The sequence below is a fragment of the Ips typographus genome, linkage group LG4 (assembly GCF_016097725.1).
Source record: "Ips typographus isolate SLU linkage group LG4, UJ_Ityp_2.0, whole genome shotgun sequence".
NCBI lineage: Eukaryota > Metazoa > Arthropoda > Insecta > Coleoptera > Curculionidae > Ips > Ips typographus.
In genome coordinates, this window is record NC_138425.1 from 9,111,972 (window position 1) to 9,137,641 (window position 25,670).

At 35.2% G+C, this 25,670-nt stretch overlaps 4 protein-coding genes and 1 non-coding gene across 17 annotated transcripts in view; 2 read left to right on the top strand and 3 right to left on the bottom strand.

The window, feature by feature from the left end:
• sky (GTPase-activating protein skywalker) overlaps positions 1–11,733 on the top strand; it is a 28,448-nt gene extending 16,715 nt beyond the window's left edge. For 6 of the 12 annotated variants that reach the window (XM_081977346.1, XM_081977348.1, XM_081977347.1 and 3 more), the window contains 3 exons: positions 4,636–4,794; positions 4,854–5,074; positions 9,584–11,733. In XM_081977346.1, coding sequence (XP_081833472.1) covers positions 4,636–4,794; positions 4,854–5,074; positions 9,584–9,731 — 528 coding nt within the window. In that variant the 3' untranslated portion in view covers positions 9,732–11,733. Of the gene's footprint in view, positions 1–839; positions 927–1,320; positions 1,411–4,635; positions 4,795–4,853; positions 5,075–9,583 lie in introns of all 12 variants that reach the window. The other 6 variants (XM_081977342.1, XM_081977340.1, XM_081977341.1 and 3 more) reach the window with 2 other exon arrangements.
• Positions 11,734–12,075: 342 nt separating this feature from the next.
• Positions 12,076–14,703, bottom strand: LOC145727644 (actin nucleation-promoting factor WASL-like). Its single transcript, XM_081977355.1, has 6 exons — positions 14,269–14,703; positions 13,975–14,214; positions 13,621–13,917; positions 12,575–12,801; positions 12,360–12,517; positions 12,076–12,303 (listed from the first exon to the last, which is right to left on the bottom strand). The coding sequence occupies exons 1-6, from the start codon at positions 14,585–14,587 to the stop codon at positions 12,201–12,203; spliced, it is 1,344 nt and encodes a 447-aa protein (XP_081833481.1). The 5' UTR covers positions 14,588–14,703; the 3' UTR covers positions 12,076–12,200.
• Positions 14,704–15,647: 944 nt separating this feature from the next.
• Positions 15,648–18,954, bottom strand: Pgd (phosphogluconate dehydrogenase). Its single transcript, XM_081978646.1, has 9 exons — positions 18,618–18,954; positions 17,490–17,629; positions 17,294–17,430; positions 17,133–17,238; positions 16,727–17,071; positions 16,496–16,638; positions 16,316–16,442; positions 16,032–16,268; positions 15,648–15,977 (listed from the first exon to the last, which is right to left on the bottom strand). The coding sequence occupies exons 1-9, from the start codon at positions 18,638–18,640 to the stop codon at positions 15,775–15,777; spliced, it is 1,461 nt and encodes a 486-aa protein (XP_081834772.1). The 5' UTR covers positions 18,641–18,954; the 3' UTR covers positions 15,648–15,774.
• Positions 18,955–19,311: 357 nt separating this feature from the next.
• l(2)gd1 (lethal (2) giant discs 1) lies at positions 19,312–24,301 on the top strand. Of its 2 annotated transcripts, none has more exons than XM_081978643.1 (14): positions 19,312–19,608; positions 20,075–20,212; positions 20,265–20,403; positions 20,456–20,672; positions 20,738–20,952; positions 21,008–21,174; positions 21,266–21,375; positions 21,428–21,524; positions 21,580–22,010; positions 22,128–22,283; positions 22,762–22,999; positions 23,056–23,207; positions 23,629–23,761; positions 23,850–24,301. In XM_081978643.1, exons 1-14 carry the CDS (start codon positions 19,549–19,551, stop codon positions 23,967–23,969), a joined length of 2,373 nt encoding a protein of 790 aa, XP_081834769.1. In that variant the 5' UTR covers positions 19,312–19,548; the 3' UTR covers positions 23,970–24,301. The 2 variants fall into 2 exon arrangements, with proteins under 2 accessions (XP_081834769.1, XP_081834770.1); XM_081978644.1 differs by having other exon boundaries at positions 23,671–23,761.
• TRNAH-GUG (transfer RNA histidin (anticodon GUG)) lies at positions 22,380–22,451 on the bottom strand. The gene has a single exon. It is a non-coding gene; the product is annotated as a tRNA-His (tRNA).
• Positions 24,302–25,670: the final 1,369 nt, after the last annotated feature.

The window sequence follows — 25,670 nt, forward strand, 5'->3', positions numbered from 1 at the left end:
ATGTTTGTTCATGGGGATCTCAAAGACTGTAATAGGAGGTGAAAGAAAAGTTTCAGTTGTTAATGTAATGATCTTTTATTACATACCTATATGATGTATACTCTATTTCACTTTATGTTTTAACTATAATGGAGCCATTTTATTTTTGAAAATAATAACTAACGTCAATATGCTTGTGGCAGTGTTGCAGGAATGATAAAAACTGATTTTTTATTTGTGGGATGAGGCCCATTATCTCTAAAAGGAACGTTTTCTGCAGAATAAACTGGAACTTTATTACCAATTTTCTAATTAAAAAAGTCATGTACTACCTGTCAAATTGAACAGGAAAGTGCATTATGGCTTTACAAACAATGTCTCCCTTTACACTAATTTCCTGACTTGTCAGGTAAATAACATTTTTTTATCTACATTGATCGACCCTGTAAAGGCTCCATTATTGAAAAATGCACAAGGAAATTGACAAATTACGTCTTATAAACCATTCATTCTAAAATGGTTCTGGCAAAAAAGTGTGTGCATGCCTACAATTATTTGTAATTCCATTATAATTATGGTCATCAGCGTATGATGGAATAATTAATGGCCAACCTTTTTTTTGTCTTGTTACTGTAAACGTTTTATTTACGAACGAATAGTTCGTTTAGTGAGTGAATTTTCTTTTATTGAGCGGTCGTTCAGTGTGTTTTGTGTGTAAAAGAAGTTGGTGTTCCGGTTCATCGATTGCTATCACTTTGATTGATGTTGCAAACATAATTGAACCACAATGCATGTCGGTCGCGTTTGTAAGCGTGGCTACGCGTAACCCAGTGTGCCTTTTTCCTGCTGCCCGCTCGCAGGGAGCGCATTCACCGGGGCCACGCACGCTCTCCATGGGTGTCTACCCCATCCAGAACGTCGATTCACGTATCCTAGACCAGCAGGATGTAAGTCTTGGTGTCGTGTTTCTTTTATCAGCTAACGTACGCCTATGGATCAATGGTTCTGTGCCAAACCTTTAGGATACGCATGCTCGTTAGCGTAGCCGCTAAATCTTAGGCGCATTTAGATATTGCACTTTAGTATTTTTGCACAGAAAACAGATTAATTTCAAATTTGTTGTTCTACATGCGTGTAATCCACGTTTGTACCGTTCCAGGAGGTGACCACAACTTGTGGGAGGTGTCCAATACATATTTTTTGCCTCCTAAAAGTTAAGCTCACTTCCTGTGATTGTGTAAACTAAGATTACACACAACTAGGACTAAATAAAAGGAATAGAAGGATTTTTAGCTTGTAGGGAATTCTTGAATAATTATTTATATTTGATGTAAATTTCAGACGCCCTCATACCTAAACCTAGCTCGTTGGTTCCCGTTTTCCAATCCCGTTTTCCGAGACCGAGAGTTGCACCAAAAGGCCCGCAAAATGGTATTTCCTTTATTTATTATATCCAGCAGCGTTCCTCAGATCTTGGAATTATGTTTTATTTCGAGTATCTAGGTTTACAAGGCAGTATTTACAGTGCCATCAGTCACCACCATATGCAGACACTCAAAGTGTTTATGCCGAGGCGACTTAGCGATGGTATTTGCCTTGTCAATGTTCGAAATAATAATTATTTAGATTGGAATTTTCATCGGTGGCTGACGTCACTCAGATAACCAGTCGCTTTCTTGTTAGTGCGGTATTTTCAAGTGGCCCCGTCTTATAAAAAGTAATTTTATAAGCCGAGTAAATTCAGTCGGTCAGCGCTTTTTGGGGCGGGGTGCCAAAAATTTGCCGCACGAAAATAAACAAATCGAAATAACAAACATGGGTAAGCTTGGACGCCTCGTGACTTTGAGGATTTTTTTGATCGCCGTTGCTTTAAAGACCACACTTCACAGCGGCGTTACCATCCGGATTCCCTCCATTAACATTAATAGCTGCGATAGTTGCTTATAACTGAAATTAATTATAGAATTGTTTGAGTTTAAACTTCATTCTTATAGCGGATTTCACCGTTCATCTCTAAATCGTTGATCTAATAACGTGTTTGGCTTCAGATAGTGTTTCTGACAGCTGTCAAACGAAGCATTGAGCAAGCAACAAGCTGAAAGCTGGTTTTTCGTTACCAATCACAAAATACCCACTGTGCTGAGATTTTTACAAATGTCACACATATGTACTTTTCTTTGGCTTAAGTTTGCTTCTACAAAAATTGTTCAATTATGTTACTTTACTTGAAAAAATTATGTACTTTTCCACTACTCGCTCTAAAAGACAAATTACGTTGTATATACGTACAACCTGGCTGTTAACTGAATAAAATATTGTCTTACAGTTCACAAGCGGTATTTTCCGTTAGTTTATAATAGTTATTTATTCAGTAAGTGCGAGATTATTTTTGCACGCAACATGAAAATTGACACACACAAGCTCGAAATAATGTATTTGTAGAAAATTCAATATCGTATGACTGGGGAAAAGAAAAATAATCAATTGGCCTGTATGTGACCTAACATGAATTTGATAATAGAACGTTCAGGATAATGCAGACAAATAGTTGGGGAACAGGTAATAATTTCTGGCTCAGCTAGTTTAAAAATAATTGTGTATTCAAATTTTACTGGAGCATGGTTTATCCTAGTCAGAATCCACCACTGTGTCAATTGAAAGACAAAATTATCCATTATTTTACAAAAAAAATAATTACTGTTTTAGTACTCTTTTTAACATGAGCAAAGCACTAAAATTTTACTATTATAGTTCCTATTTAATTTTGTAGTAATAAGTAAGGACAACATAATCATTTTGTAATCCTCAAATGGTTTATTATTGTGAAGTTTCTCAGAGCATCCAAAATAAAATTGTGTTTTGTTTACATTTCTGGCCAGTACCGCTGTAAAAGTAATTCTAAAAATAAATCACTGCACTTACAGGGAACCACAATAACAAATTCATTAAGTTTGACAGTTGACATGTTAATAATAAATACATTGGGCAGGTGTAACCTCCTGCAAGAGGAATCATGTGTATTTTTCGTGCTGACTAAAATCTCACTCTCAATTTTTTTTACTTTGTCTTAAGGTTAGATCTACCTACGATTATCAATAATCGTTTTTACAAGCCGTTACACTGACTCCGATGTTTTTTTAATGCATGCTACGGTGTAGATGAAGCATCGTGCATGTTTGTCTTTGTCAACGGTCGCATGAATTCGCCGTGTTTTTAAGTACATAATTTTGGTGTGATCGACCCATCTGGCCTATTTTTATCCGGGATTGATCGATACGGAATCTCTGCAGCCAGAATGGTGGATACAAAAACGCCCTCCGAATCTAGAATTTCTCAAATAGTTTGTTATCTAGTGCTACGCATTCTGTACGTGCCACTGTATGTGAACAATCACACCGGAAAGAGACAATCAAGACAATTTTTATCGTTTTATTATTGCCTAGCAAGCTCTCAGGGCGAACACTGTCGGTCAATTTAATTTGATTGTCCATGGCACAGTGAGAGGATCATCTAAATGAATTTCGATATCTCAACCTATACGATTACCCATCCCTATATGTGTAATAAAATGTTGTCACATAAGTTTATTGAAGGTTTAATCTTTTGCCTTGCAATGTGCAGGTTCTGGTTCGACCAAAAACGTCTAAATCAAAAAATAAATAACTATTACTATGTATTACAGAGAGTTATTATTTGTATTATGAATTTTAGATATCTCATAATTCAAAAAGGCCTCACTATGCAGGTTATTTTTATACCAACATGAATACTATAAGTTTTAATCATTTTAAGAATTCATTTAGGATAAAACTGGAAAGTTCTATGAAACTGTAAGTTCACAATCAACACAGACTGAGTTTGATTATTATTTGGGCGTTGCCGGATTATGCCAGTTTAAATTTAGGGTAAACATTTCCGTTATGCAGTTGATTTGGCTAGCGGTTTATTTTTATACTAATATTAGTTGAAAGTAAATAGATATATGAAGGTTTTAATGTGCAACGATGCTTCCTACCATGCGACCTATAGATTATTTCACATTTACTACAGTTACACTAGTCCATTATTGAATTAAATAAATAAAATGTATACAAATGATGACAAATCGAGTCGTTCAACTATATTAGGCAATACCCAAAAGGCGTAGCCTTGTCAGACTTTCGGGTCAATATTAGCTTTCTTGGTTTTATCTGATTTGCGGTTTTGCTCCCCCAATTTCCTACCAATGAATTATTAATCCTACAAATGGTGGTTTCAGAATGTTAAGCAAAAAATGCATTATTTAAATTTACGTATATTTGCTTGTATTTAAGTAGTTTTATTGCTAGCTGCAAATATAATTTATGGGTGGAATTGTGCAATACTCGAAAATCTCGTTAGCTGATAATAGTCAGCAGCACATAAAATCAGACAAAATGTGGTGCATTTAGTGAGACTATCACTAAATAATTCAACGATTTAACGTTCCTCTCATTTAGTAAAAGCACTAAAAAACCAACTTCCTTTGTCCGTAATGTGCTTTTTCACATACATGCTCACAGCGCACTTGAATCAATAAAGCTGGCCGGCTCATCTAAACCTTACGCTGGCGACTAGCACGTGCTTGATCTACAATTAATCACAAATAGTATACTAACGTAATAACTGTATTCGCAGCTTCTCACGTTATGGTCATGGCTGCCAGTCCGAATCACCATGTACCAGCCAATTTTACTGTATACCACCGAGGAACATGGATGTTCGCTGACGACGTTCTACGTTAGAGTTGAACAACACGAACCCACGTTACTGATGATCAAAACTTGTAACAACGAGGTAGGTTTTTACCTATATATTACCAAATTTCCAGCTAACTTTCCATGTTATCCAATCAGGTATTTGGTGCTTATTGTTCATCAAGATGGTGCGAACGAAACCAAAAAGATGATCGAGGAAATCGACAAGCTTACTTCGGTACCGGAGAAACCTTTTTGTTTTCTCTATATCCGGAACGGGCTAAATATCCTTGGGTTGGAGTTGATGGGGAACGGAACCTGTCACATGGTGCTGAACTGTTTATGGCTGCCGACACTAAAATGATAACGATAGGAGGAGGGTAGGTTGTTTTGTATGTTATAAATAAATAAATAAAATGCCTTTATTTCAACAACAATAAGTTAACAGAAATGTGTTGAAATACGTCAAATGGTTGCGTCAAAACGTCAAAACTGACACAAAGAACATTTACAGTACAATTATTACTTAAAATAAACTTAGATAGATGCAGAATAATGAAAACAAATACATATAAAATTAACACAAGACAGACAGCATAAGCGTGCACTGCTAGACCGAAAGTACCTCTTTCATTTTTATTATTATTTTTTATTTTCTAAATTATTTTCCATCAGAGTCCAGAAACTCCTGCAGTGAATACGGTTCAACATCACATAGGTACTTCTTTAAAGAGTTTTTGAAAGCCTGAATCGAGTTAATCTCCTTTATCCTTGCAGGCAGTTTATTGTATATGCTTATCATTGAGTACATGCAGTTGGTTTCAGTCAATGTTAATCGATGTTTAGGACAATTGTACAAGCGGTATTTATTGCGAGTACCATGTTCATGTGTGATGGCTGATAAAGAAAAACATCTAGGATGCTTCTTGAGGAACATTAGGCACTCGAGCACATATATGGCTGGAACAGTCAAAAACCCGTTCTGTCGAAAAACCCCCCTACATGATTGTTTAAATGCCAGATTTAAAATTATTCTCAACGCTTTCTTTTGGATAACAAAAGGTTGCTCCAAGTTGCTGGCATTACCCCAAAACACAATTCCATATCGAAGCATCGAAATGAAATTGCCATAGTACACCACCACCGATGCTTCATAGTCAAGAAATCTTACCACAGTTCTCAGAGCATAACATGCAGTATTCAATTTTTTACAGAGATTGCGCACGTGAAATTTCCATTTAAGCGAATAATCTATCTGGACACCAAGAAGTCTGGCCTCCTCAACCACAGCCAGCACATCGTCACCGAACCTCACCTCAGATGGAACGTGCATTTTATTTTGTTGGGTTCTATACACAATACAAAGTGATTTTTCAGCGTTTAGAATTAGCTTGTTTTTGGAAAACCATGACTTTAAAGAATAGTAATATTCTTCAGCCCGCGTTACAAGTTCTGCCAAGCCTCCACCACTTATTACAAGATTAGTGTCATCTGCGTAATTTGCCAGACAAGCGGAAGGGCAAGCCTGCCAGAGGTCATTTAAGTAGATAATAAATAAAAGGGGGCCCAATACGCTACCTTGAGGAACGCCCAAATTAGTAACCAACCTGGAAGATTTACAGCTTCGGAGTACAACGCACTGAGGCCGGTCTTGAAGATACGAGCCGACCCACGACAAAGCTGGTCCTCTAACTCCGTACCTCTCAAGCTTTGCGAGAAGATCGGGGTGGCTTAAGCAGTCAAAAGCTTTCGATAAATCAAGGAAAAGCCCGAGAGCAAGCTCGCCCCTCTCGAGAGCCCGAAGCGCGGAAGAAACGAGCTCAAAGACTGCCGTCTCAACCGATCTTCCAGGCAGAAATCCATGTTGAAAATCTGATAAAAGGTTGTTTGATACAAAAAAATTCAATAGCCTATCAAAAAAAGTCCTCTCAAATAATTTGGAGAACGATGACAAAATACTGATAGGTCGATAATTTTGCAGACAATTGGTATCACCCTTCTTATGAAGCGGTTTAATAATGGCATTTTTTAACTTTTCTGGGTAGACCCCTTCAGCAAAAGAGGTGTTTATCGCCCAGGTGAGTGGGGCAGAAATCTCTGTAATGCATCTCTTCAACAGAAACAACGGAATATCATCTTCCCCAGCACAAAGTTTAGAATGAAAATTTATCGTAATATTTATGAGTTCCATTTCACTAACTGGACGCAAGAAAAACGATTTAACGTTTCGTTTTATATTTGAACAGTTTGAGTCTATATTCTGACTGTGCGGCTCATTGCCCAGCCTGCACAGAGCTCTCAACGCCGCACTTTGAAATGTGACATTAAAATCCTCAGACAATGATTGCAAATCACCCTCAGGAACAATAGCGTGTTGCTTTTCTTTATTTCCAGTCAGATCATGTACTATTTTCCAGGTAGTCTTGCTTTTATTATTAGAGGCTATAATTCTATTTGAAAAGTGTTTTGCCTTCGATTTTTTTAAAAGTTCATTATACTCTTTTTTCAACTCACAATACAAATAATTATGCTCGGGAAAGCAAGCTCTTAAAGCATTTGCGGCCGAAAGCCGATTTCGACATTCATCAATTTCAGGAGATTCAAAAAAGGAATACACCGGCACCTTTTCATGGGTAGACTTTAAAGGAAAGTGCAGATTAAAGTAGTGATGAAACGTGGTCATAAAAGAATCCCACATTTCATCCGTGGTCCCCGATGTGTAAACTTCTTCCCAACTCTCTACCGATAGATCGCGAACAAAGGACGCAACAGCGGCGTCAGGAAAATGACGCTTTAATGTTGCCTTCGCCTTATTTTTGTTACTTGTAGATTCAAACAAAAAACTTGCAAACTGTGCCCTGTGATCAGAAACAAAGTATTCTGCAACACCCGATATAACATTGACTGTTTGATCAGCAAAAATATTATCAATACAGGATGAGCTTTTACCTGATATCCTAGTGGGCTCTCTGATAAGGTTGTGTAAATTATAGGTCTCCAAATGACCCAGCAATACATCACCCTGCTCACTCGCAGAGTCGTACCCAATAATATTTACGTTAAAATCGCCCGAAATGACTAGCATTGCACGCTCCCTGTACACACACCGACATACATCGTCAAGTAATTCTAAAAACATGTTAAAGTCTCCCTTAGGAGGCCTATATACCACAACAAAAATATAATGTTTCTGCTTGATTACAAGCTCCGTCGCCGCGCACTCGAAAACGCCCTCTTTTGACATAAGATCTATGTCCGGTCGTGGTCGATAGTTGATTGTTGAACGAATGTAAATTGCCGCTCCACCGTATTGTCCCATAACACGGCAAAATTTGGCAGCCAGTTTAAAATTGGCAATGTTACCCTAAAGAAAAAGGAATATAATTAATTAATATATTTATCTGCGAAAGACCGTTTATATTCTTCACTAAATAGTTAAGTCTTTTCATCTTGAATTGAACTTTCCGCACATTCTGCAAACTTTGGAAGTTTAAACTTGTTTTTCCTAAAAAGTTTTGCTGTTTTCGTTTTAACTCCTGACACTGGAGAATATTTTATATATTGCACGACAAATTATAGCAGTGTTAACTTTTACAGCTCATAACTTGGTTATTTTGACAGTTACTAGTTTTGACCACCCCTTAAAATCCTCTTTGAGTCGCCTATTAAATTGCTATGAGAAGTCTTACTTTTAGGGAGTTAGTGACTATTGACTTTGCATTTTATACCTTCATTGCATATTAACTGACATTCTTTCATTCTTGATGGTAATGATCACAGTCAGTAAAGTTTGTTTATGAAAAACATACAGCAACACACGTCCCTTCATTTTAAGGTTAATTTACTGGCTACACAGCAAATTTTAAGACCATAATTTCATTTCGAAAATACTGACAATTTTTTTTACAAAATCGCAAGGCGTTCAAGAGCAACTATCTTGAAAACTATAAAAGATATCGAAACACTTGGCTGAGTGAAACTTGTAGCAAATTTAATCAGCTTTTATTTTGTACAGAGTGGCCATATCGGTAGAACACATAGTTTTCGAAATCTAAACAAAAAACTTTTAAAACTTCTCCACCCCTCCAGCTTAAGGGCTAGGACGGGGACTTTTGATATGTTCACCTTCTAACTAGTCCAAAAAAAGTTAAGAAGTCAAAAATTGTGTTCCAAGTATTTATGACAAGCTGCAAATGCAAAATTTGGTAGGTTTGCCTACAAACCTATTTTGATACTTTTTGCTATGGTTTCCATTAAGACATGTTTCTGAATGCTGCTTTCTACGGTCTGATTATTAAACTTTAGTTGAACGTCTTTTTTGAAACATTTATTCAAGACATTTTTAATTTCAAACATAATATCCCATAATTTTAATTGCCGTTTAAATATGTAGTGATTTATAACTCTCGGTTATTTTTAGACCTTTTGCAGAGTTACAATTATTATTTGGTTATTATAATTGCATATTACTCTGATCAGTCTGTAAATGTAATATTGTAAATACTGAACAAGAGGTGTCATGCCTTTGATTAGTAGCTCGCTTTGTTCTTGTAATTTCTGGCCTTTTCTGGTTTGGTCTGAATTGTTTTAGACGTCACGATATTATCTTATTATCTCACCAATTTTTCTCAATTTATTAACGAAATATGTTGTTATTGTTGATGAGAAGTAATAAGAATTTCTATTGAGGTCAATATACCCTAAATCCTATCAAGAAAGTCTTGTATGGAAACGATTCATTACCTCAGAGATATTTGTGGACAACAACTTAACTAACTTTTCTCCACGCGAATAACTTTATAAAGTCATAACTTTTCCCGCTCCATTGAACTTTATCTCTAACACACTTTCGGTTTCTCAATTATTGACTTTTTCATTTTTTTTTTCAGGGAAGGCCAAGCTATCTGGATGGATGAGAACATTCGCTACGGCAAAACGGACCATTGCGCTACATTTAACAATCCTCCGCTTTGTCCTAGTGGCGATTTTGAAATTAGAGTTTTGGAGGTGTACGGATTTGCTACCGATATGAATTAGAAATGAATTCTTTGATATTGCCACAAAATAATTGTTTATTAATAACGATAGGTAACAAGTGGCTTAAACTAAAAACCTGTAGAGTTTCCCCGTTTAGTCAAACGAGCCATGGCAATTGTTTTTGATGTTCCAGTGTTTGTCCAAAAAACACAACGATAAATGCAGCATTGTACAGGGCAGTCCAAAGAAAACAAACAATAACATTAAAGTCTTATTTATATATGAGAGGAACTGATAATATATTATTAAAGTTATAGTGTTATATTTATTATATGTGAACTAATTCGAAACCTAGTCATATTTGCTTGAAGCTAAACCTGAAGTGTGTTTGTATATTTACTTGAACTGCCCTGTACATTATGTGCCCTCCGTTTTCCTTTTTTTGAATAAAAGCATGCGCATGTAGCAAAATAGCGGACTGCGCCATTTGAGAGCAGTATTATTTAGAAGTGGTCTCACTATTTATTATTTAGGTTATGTTATGTCTTGCTACATGTCGCGTTCTAACGAGACATTGTTCATATTTTGCCTCTTACGTATATCTAGGTGTCGATGTGATCTTATTCAACGTTTTAGAAGACCAAGACTCGCACTTGCCGAGTCTAGTAGTAATAATCATTCAATCTAATGTTACTATGAAATAAATTTCCAAACTGACAAGTACTAGAATCTAGTCGTATTAGCTTTGTATTTTACAATTTTTGTGTACATTTGGACGTGTAAATATTTTAGTAATGAAAGTAAATTTGTGTAGCATGAAGCCAATAGTGCTTTACATGTGTTCTTTATATATACAGCGACAGTCGAGTGCCAAACTCATGTTTGGGTCATTTTCATCAAACTATATAGCGGACAACGAACTTTCTTTAGATCAATCTATATGTTTCGAAACTAAACTAATTTTTAGAACAGGGTGTCTGGGATTATCTGCTTTAAATGAAAAGGAAAATTATTATAGTAGAAGCATTACAGTGTCATGGGAAACTTCTTGTTTGTATATCTCTCCTTATATGCAACAAAAACTTTCCAGTAATTAAGGAATTCCTCACTGGTTGTGCGACACCCTGTATACTATATTTGCAAGGCAAGAGCGGCTAATTAAAAGCAAAATATTAGTGTGTTGTAGTATTTTCAAAAATTCAAATTTATAATACAAAGTGAGTTTAAATTGAAATAAACGGTTCTTGCCTTTCAAATTTTTTGCTATAACATGTATTAAACTAAAAGTTTCATTATTAGACCAGTTTTCACATTAATCGTTTTTTCCACTTTGTATCGTGTAATATTGTGACAATTTTCCTACTATTTCCGATACTTGAGTGTTTATTATAATATAATAGCCTGTAAATTACATTTTAAATATTCTTGCCTAAGTAACAAACGAGTAGCGCCAGCAATGTTTCCTTTTCGTTGTATAACCGTTTTACCTTATTTTCATAGTTATTTATTAACTACTCCCTACAAACCCTCCAGTGATTTAAACGAGACTTGTAAGTTTAAGCAAAAAAAAGGTCTTATGGCAACAAGTGTTCTTACTTTAGATCAAAAAAATAGAACAAATCTAACATGTAAGGTCTTATCATCTTCCTAACAATCAAAAAAAAAATGTAGAAGTTCAGGATGCATATCATCACAATCACCCGTTATTACAAGAAAAATTCTCGACAAATGCACGATGGTTTCCTGTTTAAAGTATTCTTTACGCTGTTAAGTTTTAAAGATTTTATTAATCGCATTATTTTAACTAATTTTAAGTGGATGGTTGTGGATGAGTAAAATTTTTTGTTTTGAGTCGTCAGGAAGAAACTCCTACGCGACTTGTATCACAAATGTCAAATCATTTATTGATGACGATCACAACTAGTAAGAAATGTCTAATATTCGTAAATACGGTAGACTGTTAAAGTATTTTTTGTTTATATGTGTATCAAACAAGGCTTTTAGTTTTAGTATTTTATTGTTTTTGTTGTTGTACATGTAGAATTAAAATACTAAAAATTGATTATAGTTTTATTTTGAAAGAGGGTACAAGATTTTAGCCAATATCTATAATCAAAATAGAATATGTAATAGAAAGTGGCTGGCAAACTGCTAAATGTTTTTAATGTGAGTTTTATAATAGTCTGGAGCAGAGGTTTCCAAACTTCTTTTTTCATAGACCACTTTATACATTTTGTTTGTTTCAGTGGAACCGCCTGAAGCTACATTTGTACCATATTTTCACAAATCAACAAAAAATATAAAGATTAGATCATAAAAGTGATTTTAACCAACTTTACTTTTTTGACATCTACTCACAGCTAGAAACCAATAGAAGTAGAAGTAGCAAAGACGAACTAAAATGCATAATTAAAAATATATTAAATATAAAGATTTTTTAATTTTTTAGTCTTATGTTAACTGTTATTCTATAGGTACATTGCATAAATATACGCATACAAATATATAAGCACTAAAAGAAAAAAAAAATCAATCATCCCACTCGTCATCATTGGAACTACTGCTGGTGTCATCATCGTCATCTTCCGAATGTATCACCTTACTTCTTTCTAACAAAGCCATTTTCAATGCTCTGAAATTTAGACAACCATAATTACAATTGTCCTAGCAGACTGAAAGGTAACTTACCGAGCCAAATCGTTTCCGTCAGTGCTAGTGGGTGATGGGTTCTGCATTGGACGAACTTCCCGCTCATCGACAGGTTTCAATTGGATTCCCTTCCGAATTTCACTGAGTAAATCACCTCGTGCATCCTCTACTACCGGTTTCTCATCAATATCGACACTCTATAACAAAAATTTACATTATAAAACTTGAAGATAATCGTAAAAAATTGGATTTACCTTCAAAGTGGTTCCATTTCTGATGCTCTGCATTAACGCAGCGTTTGCATCAGGTGCAACGCTACCTCCGTCATTAATCATCATCGGAGGTGGTGGTGGAGGCGCAGCAGGCACTGAAGGAGGCGGAGGTGCAATCGGTACAGAAGGAGGTGGCGGCGGTGGAGGAGGCGCACTTAAACCGGTCACTCGTGGTTTTGGAGGTGATGGTGGTTTAGATTTCTTTTGCACTAAAACAGCAAAATGAATGATGAAAGTAAAGTTTGTCCCTGGGTTACTGGCAGTGACGTAATAATTGTCCTTTCTTTTCTATTACAAGTGAACTGAGCGAGATGGAAAATTGACGTCATTGACCTTAGTTATTTAAGAATTTTTTAATTCCTGCTGGTTGGGGGCTGGTGCGAGACCATATTCAGAAATAACTCAGTTTGTAGTTTGACAATGTGTCATCTGATTAACTTAATTAAAAAACGAAACGGTGTCACCTGACAGATTGTCAAATGATCTCACTGAGTGCGCACTGGCGATATTTATGAACGCAACCCTGTGCGCGATTTTGATTTTTTGACGTTTGTTGACAGTTTTTCTAGAATTAGTTCTACAGGAATGTGAGTTAGACCCAAAAGAAAAATACAGGTTGTTTCAAATTTGAGTAAAAGTATGGGAATCTTGACACAATATTGTCAGGTAAGTGCTTGATAGAATATGAGAGAACTAGTTGTCAGCAGGTTTTCAACTGCATTTTATTGTGTCTTGCAGTGAAATGGCTCAGTTTTGGCTTTCAAACTGAACACCCTTTTTAAAAATAAATTTTAAGATAAATTTAATTTTAATTAATAAAGGCCAATGGGCTGAAAAAGGAGAAAAGTGAAACTTTTAGTTTCAGTAGAAGATTTAGATGGGAGATATTCAAATTACATTGTTGTTACTTAAAAGTAAGTAGTCCTCTGTTACTATTTTTTCACATACTATAGGTTTGGCCATATAAACCTGAGACATTTTCTATACCTCTGTACCTGTAAATGTAAACACTTTAATATCATACTTACATTGAGTTGTATGTGAAGGTGGTGGTGGTGGAGCAGGTCTAGGAGGACCAGATGGTGGCCGTGGTGGTCCTCTAGGTGGAACTACTGGTGGTGGATTAGACTCATCCCCACCCATGCTTCTATGTTTGTTAATAAAATCATAAATGAAAGCTCTGGTTTCCTGGTCTTGTAATTGTTTCTCTGAAACTCCAGCTTTTTGAAACAGCGCTTTCAGCTGAGCATCTTCACTCAAAACATCAAATCCTGTATCAGGGTTCCATCCCACATGAGAGACATGTACAAAGCCTGTTGGTGTTCCTAAGAAACAAAACTACTACTTAATCACTCTGTAAAGTTTAAAATTAAAAAAACTACCAATATCAGCTTTTGTAATGTTTCTCATTCTTTTCTTCTTTTGGAATTCTTGCTTTGAAGCTGTATCCCAAATCTTTTCATGTGAAATTGGATTAATGGTGTGGGTCTGATACTGATTTATTGGTTTACTCCTTTTTTCCTCTTTCCTCTTTTTTGCTGCAATTTTGGACTTTACCACTGCTTTAAACTCATTGGCTTCAGGCAGATTTGCAAAATTGAATGCCACAATACAGTCATCACCTAAAGTCACTTTATATAATACCATTTCAACAAAATGAAAAATAATGTATCTACCTTCAAAGGTATGAAAAAATGGGGCTGCTTCCGAATACTCCATATTGTTATAAATTTCAGTTTCCCAGGCCAACTGATTTCTCTTAAGGCTGAACAACCTGAAAAAGTAGTTCTTCTTGTTAAAGTCCTTTACGAAGCACAAAACTCCGGTGTCCTTTTTGAACCATTGTAAGCTGTTGGGAGGGGCTGTAAATAGCTGTACCACTGTGGTGGCAATGGTCTGGCATCTACTTCCTAACAGCTTGAACACCTGCAAGTTTTCTTCTGTGGAAAGGAGGCTTGAAGCTTGATTTTCAATTGCAGGGGGTGGCATTCTCATTATTTAAGTTCAACACGGTGGACTAGGGAGCGGTCACCAGAATATTAAAATTTAATTGAGTTTTAATGAAGCTGAAATTAACCTGATAAAAAATCATAAATAAAGAATTGACATTTTTCATGTTGTTTGTTGTCAATGTCACATATAGAAATGACAAAAGACAAGTCTAGTCTTCTTTATCATTTTTTTTCTTTAAAATTCAGTGTTTTTAAATTTAAATAAATTTTATTCTTATAAATTTTTCATTTTTTAAACTAAATTTAGTCAAGTAAGATAAATAATGTATATTGTTGAACATTGACAATGTTAGTTTTTGCTGTATAACAGCACTTATATTAATATTACTACTTGGCAGGCAACCATAGTTACAGAAACAATAAAGTGTTGCCTACCATTTTAACTGTTAGTGTAATTTTTTAACATCTATGTTTTTTAACTAAGTTATGAGTTAAAACAATAAATTACAGACCCTTTGCCTTGTAGGTTTATAGCAAAAAAAAGGTACAGTAAACATTGATCTTCAGAAAATTTCTTCGTATATTAGATCCTTAATTTTATTATATAGCGCATTCACCATGTATCAAGATTTTGTTGTAATTCATAGTCTTGGTGACTCCTCTGATAGTAAGTTGTTGAGTAGATCAAGGACGGTATAGGACGCTTATGATATTGTGAGAAAATTCCACGTAAATTTGTGTATTTCTGGCTTAAAAAAACAATAAAGCGTCAATCAAGTGACATGTCATTAGAAAGCAGTCAAAAAACAATCAATTTAAATAGTTAAAAAATGAGTGAAAGGGTTTTGAGACTACAAGCAAGACCGCTGCATGAACTAGAAGTTTCTCCTATAGAACCAGACGAAAAAGCTATATTGAAAAAACATAAAAAACTCCAAGACAAAAATATTCTGGATCGAGCCCAACCCAGTACGCTATGCTACTTCTGGTTAACTATTTTGATGCTCTGTGTTACTCTCAGTTTTGTCATTTCAGTCCTTATGGTAGCTATCACAAGAATTAAATGTTACAGGGGTTAAATAATTGTAAATAAAACAGTCAAGTTTAGATCAACATTGGTATATTATTCTAATTGATAAACTGATGATAAAAAAGACCCTGAATCACAAAAGGAAACAATATAAATTAATAAATGCCAACAAGGAATGTTTTAAGATAAAACCAAATTGATTACGCGTCGTAAGTAGAAGCAGATACGTTTCCTCCTTTACCGGTCCAGTTAGTGTGGACGAATTTACCCTCTTGACCCAGTAATTCGTATGTATGTGCCCCAAAGTAGTCTCTTTGGGCTTGTAGAAGGTTGGCAGGCAATTTTTCCGAACGGTAGCCGTCATAGAAAGCCAATGCAGTACCCAAAGCAGGAGTAGGCACACCTTAAATTTTTATGTATTGAACCGCACTGTTTTGAAAAATTGAAGCAAATTTACCTAATCTGACGGCTGTGGCAACAACGTTCCTCCATCCAGTTTGCGCTCTGGCAATAGCTTCCATAAAGAAGGGAGCTAATAGCAGAGACCTCAAATTTTTATCTGAGTCGAACGCTTTTTTGATTTGTCCCAAAAATACTGAACGAATAATGCATCCTCCGCGCCACATTAGCGCAATAGAACCGTAATCAAGATCCCAGTTATGGACTTGGGCGGCCTCTCTAAGTAACATGAAACCTACAAAATTTATTAGTATTTGTAGCTTAGAATATGTTGGTTGTTACCTTGAGCGTAGGAGACAATTTTACTGGCATAAAGAGCTTGTCTGAGGTCTTCTAGGAATTGTTTTTTGTCACCTGAAAAGGTTTCTGATGGTCCAGGAAGTAGTTTACTGGCTTTTTCTCTTTCAGCCTGTTTCAAACTCCTTGTTTATATAAGGGTGGACAGAATTTTTTAAAACCCACCTTGAGAGCAGAAAGACAACGGCTAAATACCGCTTCACCAATTAGAGTGACGGGAATTCCGTAGTTAAGTGCTGCAATGGCTGTCCATTTTCCTGTACCCTTTTGACCAGCAGTATCTCTAATTTTTGGTAGCAGGTACTCTCCTGAAATATTTGTGTTATTTTCTTAAGTTTGTTAAATGGATAAAAATAGGCAGTTAGGTAGTTGTTTGAGACCTGTTTAAAAACTTACTGTTGCTGTCTTTGTATCTCAAAATATCTCTTGTAATTTCAATGAGGAAACTGTCAAGTTCACCCTTGTTCCATTCTTCAAAAGTGGTGGCCATTTCTTCTTGCGAAATTCCAAGGGCCAACATCAAATCATAGACTTCGCCGATCAGTTGCATATCGCCGTATTCAATACCATTGTGGACCATTTTGACAAAGTGTCCGGCTCCGTCGCTGCCTACCCAGTCGCAGCAAGGTTGACCGTCCGCTTTGGCGGCAATACCTTGGAAAATGTCCTTAATATAAGGCCACGCTTCTTTGTTACCTCCCGGCATAAGACTCGGACCATAGCGGGCACCTTCTTCACCTCCTGTAATTCAAAATCATTTCTTAGTGCCGCAAAATGTACAAATACGAATTAATACACAAACCTGAAACTCCTGACCCAACAAATCTAATCCCTTTCTCTTGCAGTGCTTTGCTTCTTCTCTCACTATCTTGATATTCTGAGTTGCCTCCATCAATAATAATGTCACCCTGTATATGATTGCAACTTAAATTGAGTTTAATTAAAAATGAGTGCTAGACAAACCTTCTCCAAATGGGGTAATAACTGATCAATAAAACTGTCAACTGCTGGACCGGCCTTCACTAGCAACACAATACGTCTGGGAGTTTTCAGTTTTGAAGCCAAATCTGCTATGGATTGTGCTCCAATAATACTCTTTCCTAAAATCATATAATTGAAGTGTAAAACTTATTAGCATGTTTACTAAAAGTGTATTAACCTTTTGCTTCATTGGCCAAGAAATTGTGGACTTTTTCCACAGTACGGTTGTATGCTACCACAGTAAAACCATGATCAGCCATGTTGAGGATCAAATTTTGACCCATAACAGCCAATCCAATGAGACCAATGTCTCCTTTCCTAAAAGAAGAATGCAATATTAAATTTTTGATTAGTAGGTTAACCTATATGGCATATAGTATAACAACAAAGCAGGTTTACTTATTAAAATTGTGGGGCTCAGAAAATTAGCATATATTTAACAATTATTGCTATTTAGTATTATTAAGGTACTATAAGTTTCCATGATCCTTTATTATTTATGTGACTAAAACATAAATATTAATTTATGATTGTGATTTACTGATTTATGATGTGACACACATGACTCTTTACTAATTTATGTAACTTTTGAATGTACCTACACCCTAGTCCAAAAGGTCTTAGGAAAAAAATAGTACAAATTGCATTATATCAAATAAAATAATAAACATAAAATACATCATATGTCTTATAAAAAATACTTATTATTACATTAATTAATACACTACCTAACTGATGACCTGATGAATTTGTGGTGAATGGTAACTTACTTTTTACATTGGCACTTGGCTGACATTGAAATTAATTTAAACTGAGGCTTTAATCTTGGTTCAGTTAAGTAATTTGCAAGAAAATGATGGTTTGATTTAGATAAAATGAATCTAGTGAATGTAATGTTCATTAACCTTGTTTTCATAGTTTAAAATTAATTGCATAAAGCCTTATCCTCATCAGTGAAACTGTTGATAATGAGAAGCTGACCTTATAACTATAATTGCCCCAGAAATGTAAGGACAAGGAGAAACACTTCTTATACTTGATGTTTTTTCTTAAAAAGGTTATTAAGTTATATTGGCAATAAATTAGATTAACACAATTTACTGTAAGTGTAACAATATACTACTTAACAAAATAATTATGATGATCTGATAATCACTTCATATGTAATTGGCGTCATCACCAGCATGATTAGCCACTTTTTGATAAACCCTTTCACTGTACCTACATATTATGAATTTGTTCCTAACTTTTAAATTACAGGATATTACCAATAATAATTAAAAAAATAATATTAAATTACACTTACTTTGAGGGTAGAGGACAAGCCATCGCGACAACCTGTTGAATAAATTTGAGGTTACTTCTAAATTTTGGTGCCGTGCGAGCAGCAAGTAAGGAAATGATCAGTGTTTTTAGATTGTAGTTAGTATTGTGTAAAATAATCAGTTCCCCTCTAAAGTGGTTTTATCGACGCTGTACTACTACTGGTTACTGGAAAGTCACATTGAACGAAGGTCAAACTGTTTAAAACTCGTACACTTTCGACTTCAAATAACAAAGTGCCGAATTTTTCTTTAAAAAATAAACTAAACAGAATGATATCTTTTGAGTTTTATTCTTGGTTTTATTAAAGAATTTGACTTACTTTTGTATATTTAACATACACCGTAACAAAAAATAAATGAAACTTTGTAGACCAAAGTATTTCACAACATTAATAATAATTTTGCTTTTTAATTATTTAAAAAATATTTAAAACAATGATGAAAAAAAAAAGTAAACCAAAGTCAGGTAACCAGTTATACACCTTAACACCTTTGACACTGACAATCAGCTAATCACTCGACAAATCTATAAAGACAATTGACAATGACAAGATTTTTTTACACTGTAAACTCTTGAACACCGATGCACCCACGTGACCCTGTTACGCGCAAACAGTGTTGTCCCACATGATCCAACATTTTTAGTTAAGTAAACAAAACTTGAAATCAGCTGTTACAGTGTTACGGGTTACGGTTGACACAATTACTAAAATTAGAAAAAAAAAGTTTTGTATGCTTGATCCTGAATTTCAATTGATTCAAAACACTTTATTTACTTTAATTGTTGCCATAATAATCGTTTATTAAAGAGTGGGTTCATAAAGAGTGATTTTCTACTTAAAATTGAAAACTGCGCGTTTTAGTTATTAAGCAATTTGCAAGAGAAAGGTGGTACTTTTCTTGTGAGTAAACATGTTTGGCCGTAAAAAACCGGAACGACCAAAACGGGATCATTCAGGAAATTTAGCCCAGGTAAGTTTCAAATTATTCAATAATTAAATTGATTAGCCACTGGAATAATATAAAACATATTCAGTGTTTTATAATATTTTATTGTACTGACTAATATTAATTTTTTGGTCTGCATTTTGCTGGTCATTTTATCTGTTGTGAAATTGAGAATGAGTAATACAAATAACCAGTGACTATTAGTACATTAGTAGTGGTAGCACTGCTGTAAATCAAAATAGGCAACAGAATCTAAATCTAAACTATTAACATGTCATATATATTGAATTTTTTGTCATGTTGAACCTTTTTGTTGTTAATATTCTCATTAACTAGAACAAAAATTTAACCTATAATAAGCCCTTACTGCATTTATCCCTGAAGCCTTCCTCAAGTCATTTTTAAGTCCTAGTTTTTGGTGTATTAGCCAAATGATAAAAAAAAGTATAATGTTTATTAGATGTACAATAAAACACTCATAATATTATAGTTTGGTCTTATTGACATACCTGATGACTTCAATCCAATGGGTGGTGTACCAGGAGATTCAGATGGAGGAGACAGTGATTTAGAAGCAGAGTTGGCAGCATTAGCAGGTGGAGGCAGTGGTTCTAAACCTGCTAAAAAGGCACTTACATTTTTTCGTTATTTTAAAGTAGTTACATTTTTTTTTTTCATAGACTGCCAAACAACCTTTGCCTCAACATAAATTAGAAGCCATAATTGCAGGAACTTTAAATGAGATCAATAATGTTGATGAAGATGAAGATGTAGATGAGAATGACCCAGATCTGTTGAGTGAATTAAATGAAATAGCTGGTATGCTATGTTACAGCTGTATATTTTGGATTTTAAGATGAACTTATTTTAGGTGATGATGAGGAAGAAGAACCATTAAGCAAGTCACCAAAAAAAACATCACCTGTTAATGAAAATACTGAAGTAATTTCTGTTCTTACCCAAAGAATAAACAATTATGAAATAATGGAAAAGGAGGCAAAAGCAGCTGGAGAAACAAGCAAGGCTCGCCGATTCAACAGAGCTATTAAAACCTTAAATGACTTTATCAAAAAAGCCAAAGCAGGAGAGTATGTTACAAGGATTAGTTTTTACTGATTATTTATTTTAATACTGTGTGTTTGGATAACTACAGATCTGTTGACTTGTCAGATGACACAATTCCTCCAGAAATCAAGATAAAACCGAAACAACCTACGGCAAATGATGATAGTCCAGAAAATGCTCCTCTTGCACCTTCACGTCCTGCGCCGCCCTTACCTCCAAGAACTTCACTTCCGGATGTTGTACAAGAAAATGTGGTTGAAGCAAAAAAGGAAATTGACCAAGAATTATTAAACATGCTTCTAGGTGAGTATTTGACGTTATTAGAATCAAGACTGATTGAAAATTTTGTGGAAATTAGGGAGGCAAAAGGAGTATAAAATCGCAGCTTTACAAGCCAAAAAGAGTGGGGATACTGAAACAGCACTTGGTTTTATAAAAATTGCCAAGATTTTTGATCAAGTTATACAAGCAGTTAAGGAGGGCCAGGCGGTAGATTTATCGGATATGCCAGGGCCTCCTGGTGAGGTAAGTTTTGGGTTTCTGATGTAGTTTATACAGTGTGAGCATATTTTGATACACTAATTTGTAGTAAAAGTCTAAATACACAATTATTTAGGTAGCACCATTGTTGAAAATGCAAGAGAGTGAAAAGCAGCAACAAGCCAATGAAGAACCTGAGCCTGAATTAATTTCGGCGGGAACAGTTGAAGAAGCGTTACAACAACGGTAGCTTAAAATGTCATTTTCTTTTATACTTAATAATTTGTGTTGTATATAGACTAGAATTTTACAAAATTTACGAAGCGAAAGCAAAGGAAGAGGAGAACAGTAGCAAAGCCCGAAGATACGGCAGAATAGTTAAACAATATGACCAGGTATATCTGATTTTTTATTTATAATGTTCCATTACAGGTTAAGTAACTATTATAGGCACTTAAAGCGTATAAAGCTGGACGTACAATAGCAGTGGACGAACTGCCAACTCCACCTGGTTTCGGTCCAATTCCAGTACCAGGTGCGGCGCAAGAAGCTGCCTCTCCTAAACCTGCGGCCCCCTCAACACCATCCAGGACTAACGATGGTCAAGCACAGCCGCTCAAACCAAGTCCCTCGCGGGCTTCCGGCAATAAAGCGTCAACGTCTCATCAAGAAAAACAAGTGCTAATATTGCAGGCTAAACAAAAGCAATTTAAAGTTGCCGCTCTAAATGCGAAGAAAAAGGGGGAGTTAGTGCAGGCTAAGGAGTTCTTGAAACAAGCGAAAGGATTTGATAAATTGATTGAAGCTGCTCAAGCCGGTCTTCCTGTGGATTGGGCCACCATTCCTGTGTCACCGGATGCAAAATCTCAACTCGATAATGAGTAAATACCTAATCAAGTTTTATTATTAATTAACTTATTTTAACAAATATTTAAATAACATTTTTGTGATTTATTGAAAAAAATGTATTTCTAATATAAAATCGATGATGTTTATAGGTACGACATTGTAATGGCGGATGAATGTACGGAAAATGATGATAGTGACAGTGATGTACTGACTCGTTTGGAAAATCAGTTAACCAAACAGTTAAAAATGTGTCTAAGCACTAGAGATCACCACAAGGCGTTGGGGGATGTTGCCGGAACGAATCGGTAAGAAATTATTAACTATGTATCTCTACGTGTCCGTTTTTCGAGCGTCACTCTATAAAAAATAAAAAATTTGCTCCCCGTGACAGTGTTGAACACTGCCGTGACCAGGATTCGAACCTGGGTTACTACGGCCACAACGTAGGGTCCTAACCACTAGACGATCACGGCTATTGGAGACTTATTAAACGATAGATTAAAGAGCTTTTTCGTTTACTTGTAATTTGTTATGCTCCAGTTATAAATTCAGCGCATCAAACCGCTTAAAAGTAACGACCACAACAAAACCACTTTTTTCTAGTATTTTGCATCTCAAGTAAGAAGTAACATTTTAATATGCAGGATTAGGTGATCTGTTCTATTACCTACACAACTTTGCTAATGCCGCAAATTTCAAGATGTTCCATTAAAAATAACTTGCTAGTCAGCTTAGTAACTTTTTTTAAGAAAACAGTACTTTCAGCTGCTTTTTAACTTGTAGATTTGAAAGATTGGCCCTAAACGTTACTAAAGACTTGGATGTAATACGATTAGCCAAAAGACGTGGAGGCAAAGTGCCAAAATTCCATTACGAAACTAAAGACTTTGCTATAGTTAAAAGTTTTACCGATTTGACGGACAACGTAATGGAATTGTCGATTATTAGAGGAATAAACTACCGTTCGGACAGACCTAAAGACATTGACACATACGTCAAGTTTGAATTTCCATTTCCCCAGGTAACATTTTGGTTTTAATGTACGCGGACTGTTAAGAGATGACATGTTTTAATCAGGACACACCGTACACTGATAAAACGGGTACGATCAAGGACACCAACAATCCAGACTACAATCACACGTTCGTTATACCAATTGACAGGAGCTCTAGACAGTGTCAACGAGTATTTAAAAGGCATGGGATTAAGTTTGAAGTATTTTCTAAAGGGTAAGTCAAAATAGTTTGTTGCGTTTTAGTTGCATGTTGTCACAGATTGCACTCAGATTATTTTCATAATCTTATTTTACTGTTTTTCGATTTTATAGTTTGCCTGACATGTTTGTATTTGTGTTTACCATAAAATCAAATTTTATGTTGTTTTATGTGGTTCATTTAAAGTTTGGTTTAGTTGTGTAGTATTGTGGGGACCAGTTATGGCACAAATTCAAGAGTAATCGTTATTTTGAGTTTTGATTATTTGTGATGATTTATATGTTGCCTTGTTTATTGGTGGTGGTTGTAAAAAACGATGAGCAGATGGGGGTTACTTTGGGAAAACACTACATATCATTGGCATCTTTAGTTGGGTTTGCTTCAACACCCATTTCACACAAAAAAGAAACTTAGGGTGCCATAATTGGTCGGCTAGCTGCGACTGTGGTTGCGCTAGCGACATCTTTTCTTGTTTTAGCGGATTGTTTCGCAGCGATCCCCTAATTGGAACTGTCAATTTGAAACTTCAACCGTTAGAAACGCAATGCGAGATTCACGACAGTTTTGAGGTAAGTTTTTGTCAGAAACAATGCTACTTTGAAATTTAGCATTTTTTAAAGTTTATCACTGACGTGAACTGAATACTTGTATTTTTAGTTAATGGACGGTCGACGTAAAACTGGAGGCAAACTGGAAGTAAGGTTGAGACTGAGGAGTCCTTTAGTAACGCAACAAGTCGAACAAATTCAAGAGAAATGGTTAACCATTGATCAGTAGCTTTTTGTTGTCTGAATTTTTATTAGGTTAAGATTTTATTTTAAATTTGGATTTCAAAAATTCGACTTAATTATTACTAGTCAGCAATGTAAAATATCAAAGAAGATTTTAATTAAAGTCGTTTTTCGGTTCTAAATACAAGCAGTACGATACCTATCACTTATTTTGTGATTGGGTGTATTTTTCTACTGTTTCACTACTAAGGCTTTGGTAGAGAGTGCCTTTATAAATCCCTAGGGTTTCTATAATAAAAATGCTTGTTTTCGTTTGTTTGTATGTCTCGTTGTGGTATAGCCTATACAATTTAAATAAATAAATAGCCTATACACTTGTATTGTAGTAGTGCAGAAAATCTGCAATATTTTGTAGTGATATTCGTCACCCAATCATTGACTTAAAATAATTTCAGGCTGTGGTTCTGCATCGCAAAAAATTAATAAAGCAATTTAATTTCATTGTTAATAACAGACAATCTGGAGTGTTTTTTGGGGAATCCCATTTACTGGCGGTAATTTTGCTCTTACAGTTCGTCGGTGACCCACATCAGACGTATAAAATTTTCCACTGACCATCCGCTTCAATTTAAAGGTGTGTCAGAAGTCGTTTACCTTTCAGTTGCCTATTTCTTACTTATTTAACGCTACACGTGCCTTTTTGGAGGACAGAGTCGTGCTAAACAAAGTAATAACGCAATTCTGATGATAATTCCTCAGTTCTTTTTGTAATTAAGTTTTGTGCATCACTACAATGCATTGATTTGTTTCCGAAATATTCCAGTATTTAGTGATTTTCTGGCTTCTGGTAGATTTTTCTAATATTATTTATTGTAAAACAAGCGGTTGGTTTTTCTAAAAAAAACTGGGAAAAGGCTGGGTTTCTAATCACTCGGTGTTCACGTGATATTGCCTAGTTCACCTTATTTAATTATGCGGACAATTGCATCATTAATATTGCGATTTAATTGTTAAAAAAGTACATTACTTTTTTATAGCCTAATTGATTGGGTACCGAGTATTTATTGCATATCCTTGGAGGCTTATAATTAGGACAAATAAGACCAGGAAACTAGCTGGTATTGTGATTTGAAGAATGCTATGTTAATTCGTGGTTGAAAACTGAAAAATAGTGTGTTTTTATGAAATTCAAATCAAATTTGTAAGGACACAAATGCCAATTTACACGTAGCTGTTTGGCTTTAGCTGTTTTTCTAAATTAACCATGTAACTTGCGACTAAACTAATAAAGGAAGGTTGACTATGAAAGCTATTATCAATTCAGTGATTTTTATGGAATCAATAATTGAACCGTATGGTGTTGTGACAAGGCGTCAACATAGTTTTTCAAAAATTGATAGCATAATTTAGCACAGTGTAGTAATTGACAATTTATACACGTGTTTTGCTGGAATATTTGTCCTTAATCCATAATTCAAACACGTGGCTGAAATGCGTGAATCACGTTATATTGTAAAATGTCTGTATTTGTCGTTTGTGGCCATTTGTTGTATTTTTAAATAGTAAAAGTTCAGGTATAGGACACCTAAAGTTAGAGCGAACTTTTGCGGCAACCAGACTAGTTTTTTTCACTTTTTATAGGTAATTGTTTGGTTGGTGAAACTGCCAGTCTGACTAGATATTTCCTTTGCAGGCTGTTCCTAGCAGATACTCTTTTCGTTTTCTGATATCAAGTTCTATTCCACCA

What these genes read in the sequence shown, in the direction of transcription:
- Pgd (XM_081978646.1), bottom strand. Translation starts at nt 18,640, where the DNA reads ATGGCTTGTCCTCTACCCTCAAA. An exon ending in CTTGGCCAATGAAGCAAAAG is followed by an intron (nt 17,431 to 17,489) that starts GTTAATACACTT and finishes ATATGATTTTAG; the next exon opens with GAAAGAGTATTATTGGAGCA. An exon ending in TGTTGGGTCAGGAGTTTCAG is followed by an intron (nt 17,072 to 17,132) that starts GTTTGTGTATTA and finishes TTTGAATTACAG; the next exon opens with GAGGTGAAGAAGGTGCCCGC.
- LOC145727644 (XM_081977355.1), bottom strand. Translation starts at nt 14,587, where the DNA reads ATGAGAATGCCACCCCCTGCAATTGAAAATCAAGCTTCAAGCCTCCTT. An exon ending in ACCTTCACATACAACTCAAT is followed by an intron (nt 12,802 to 13,620) that starts GTAAGTATGATA and finishes TTGCTGTTTTAG; the next exon opens with TGCAAAAGAAATCTAAACCA. An exon ending in GACGGAAACGATTTGGCTCG is followed by an intron (nt 12,304 to 12,359) that starts GTAAGTTACCTT and finishes TCTAAATTTCAG; the next exon opens with AGCATTGAAAATGGCTTTGT.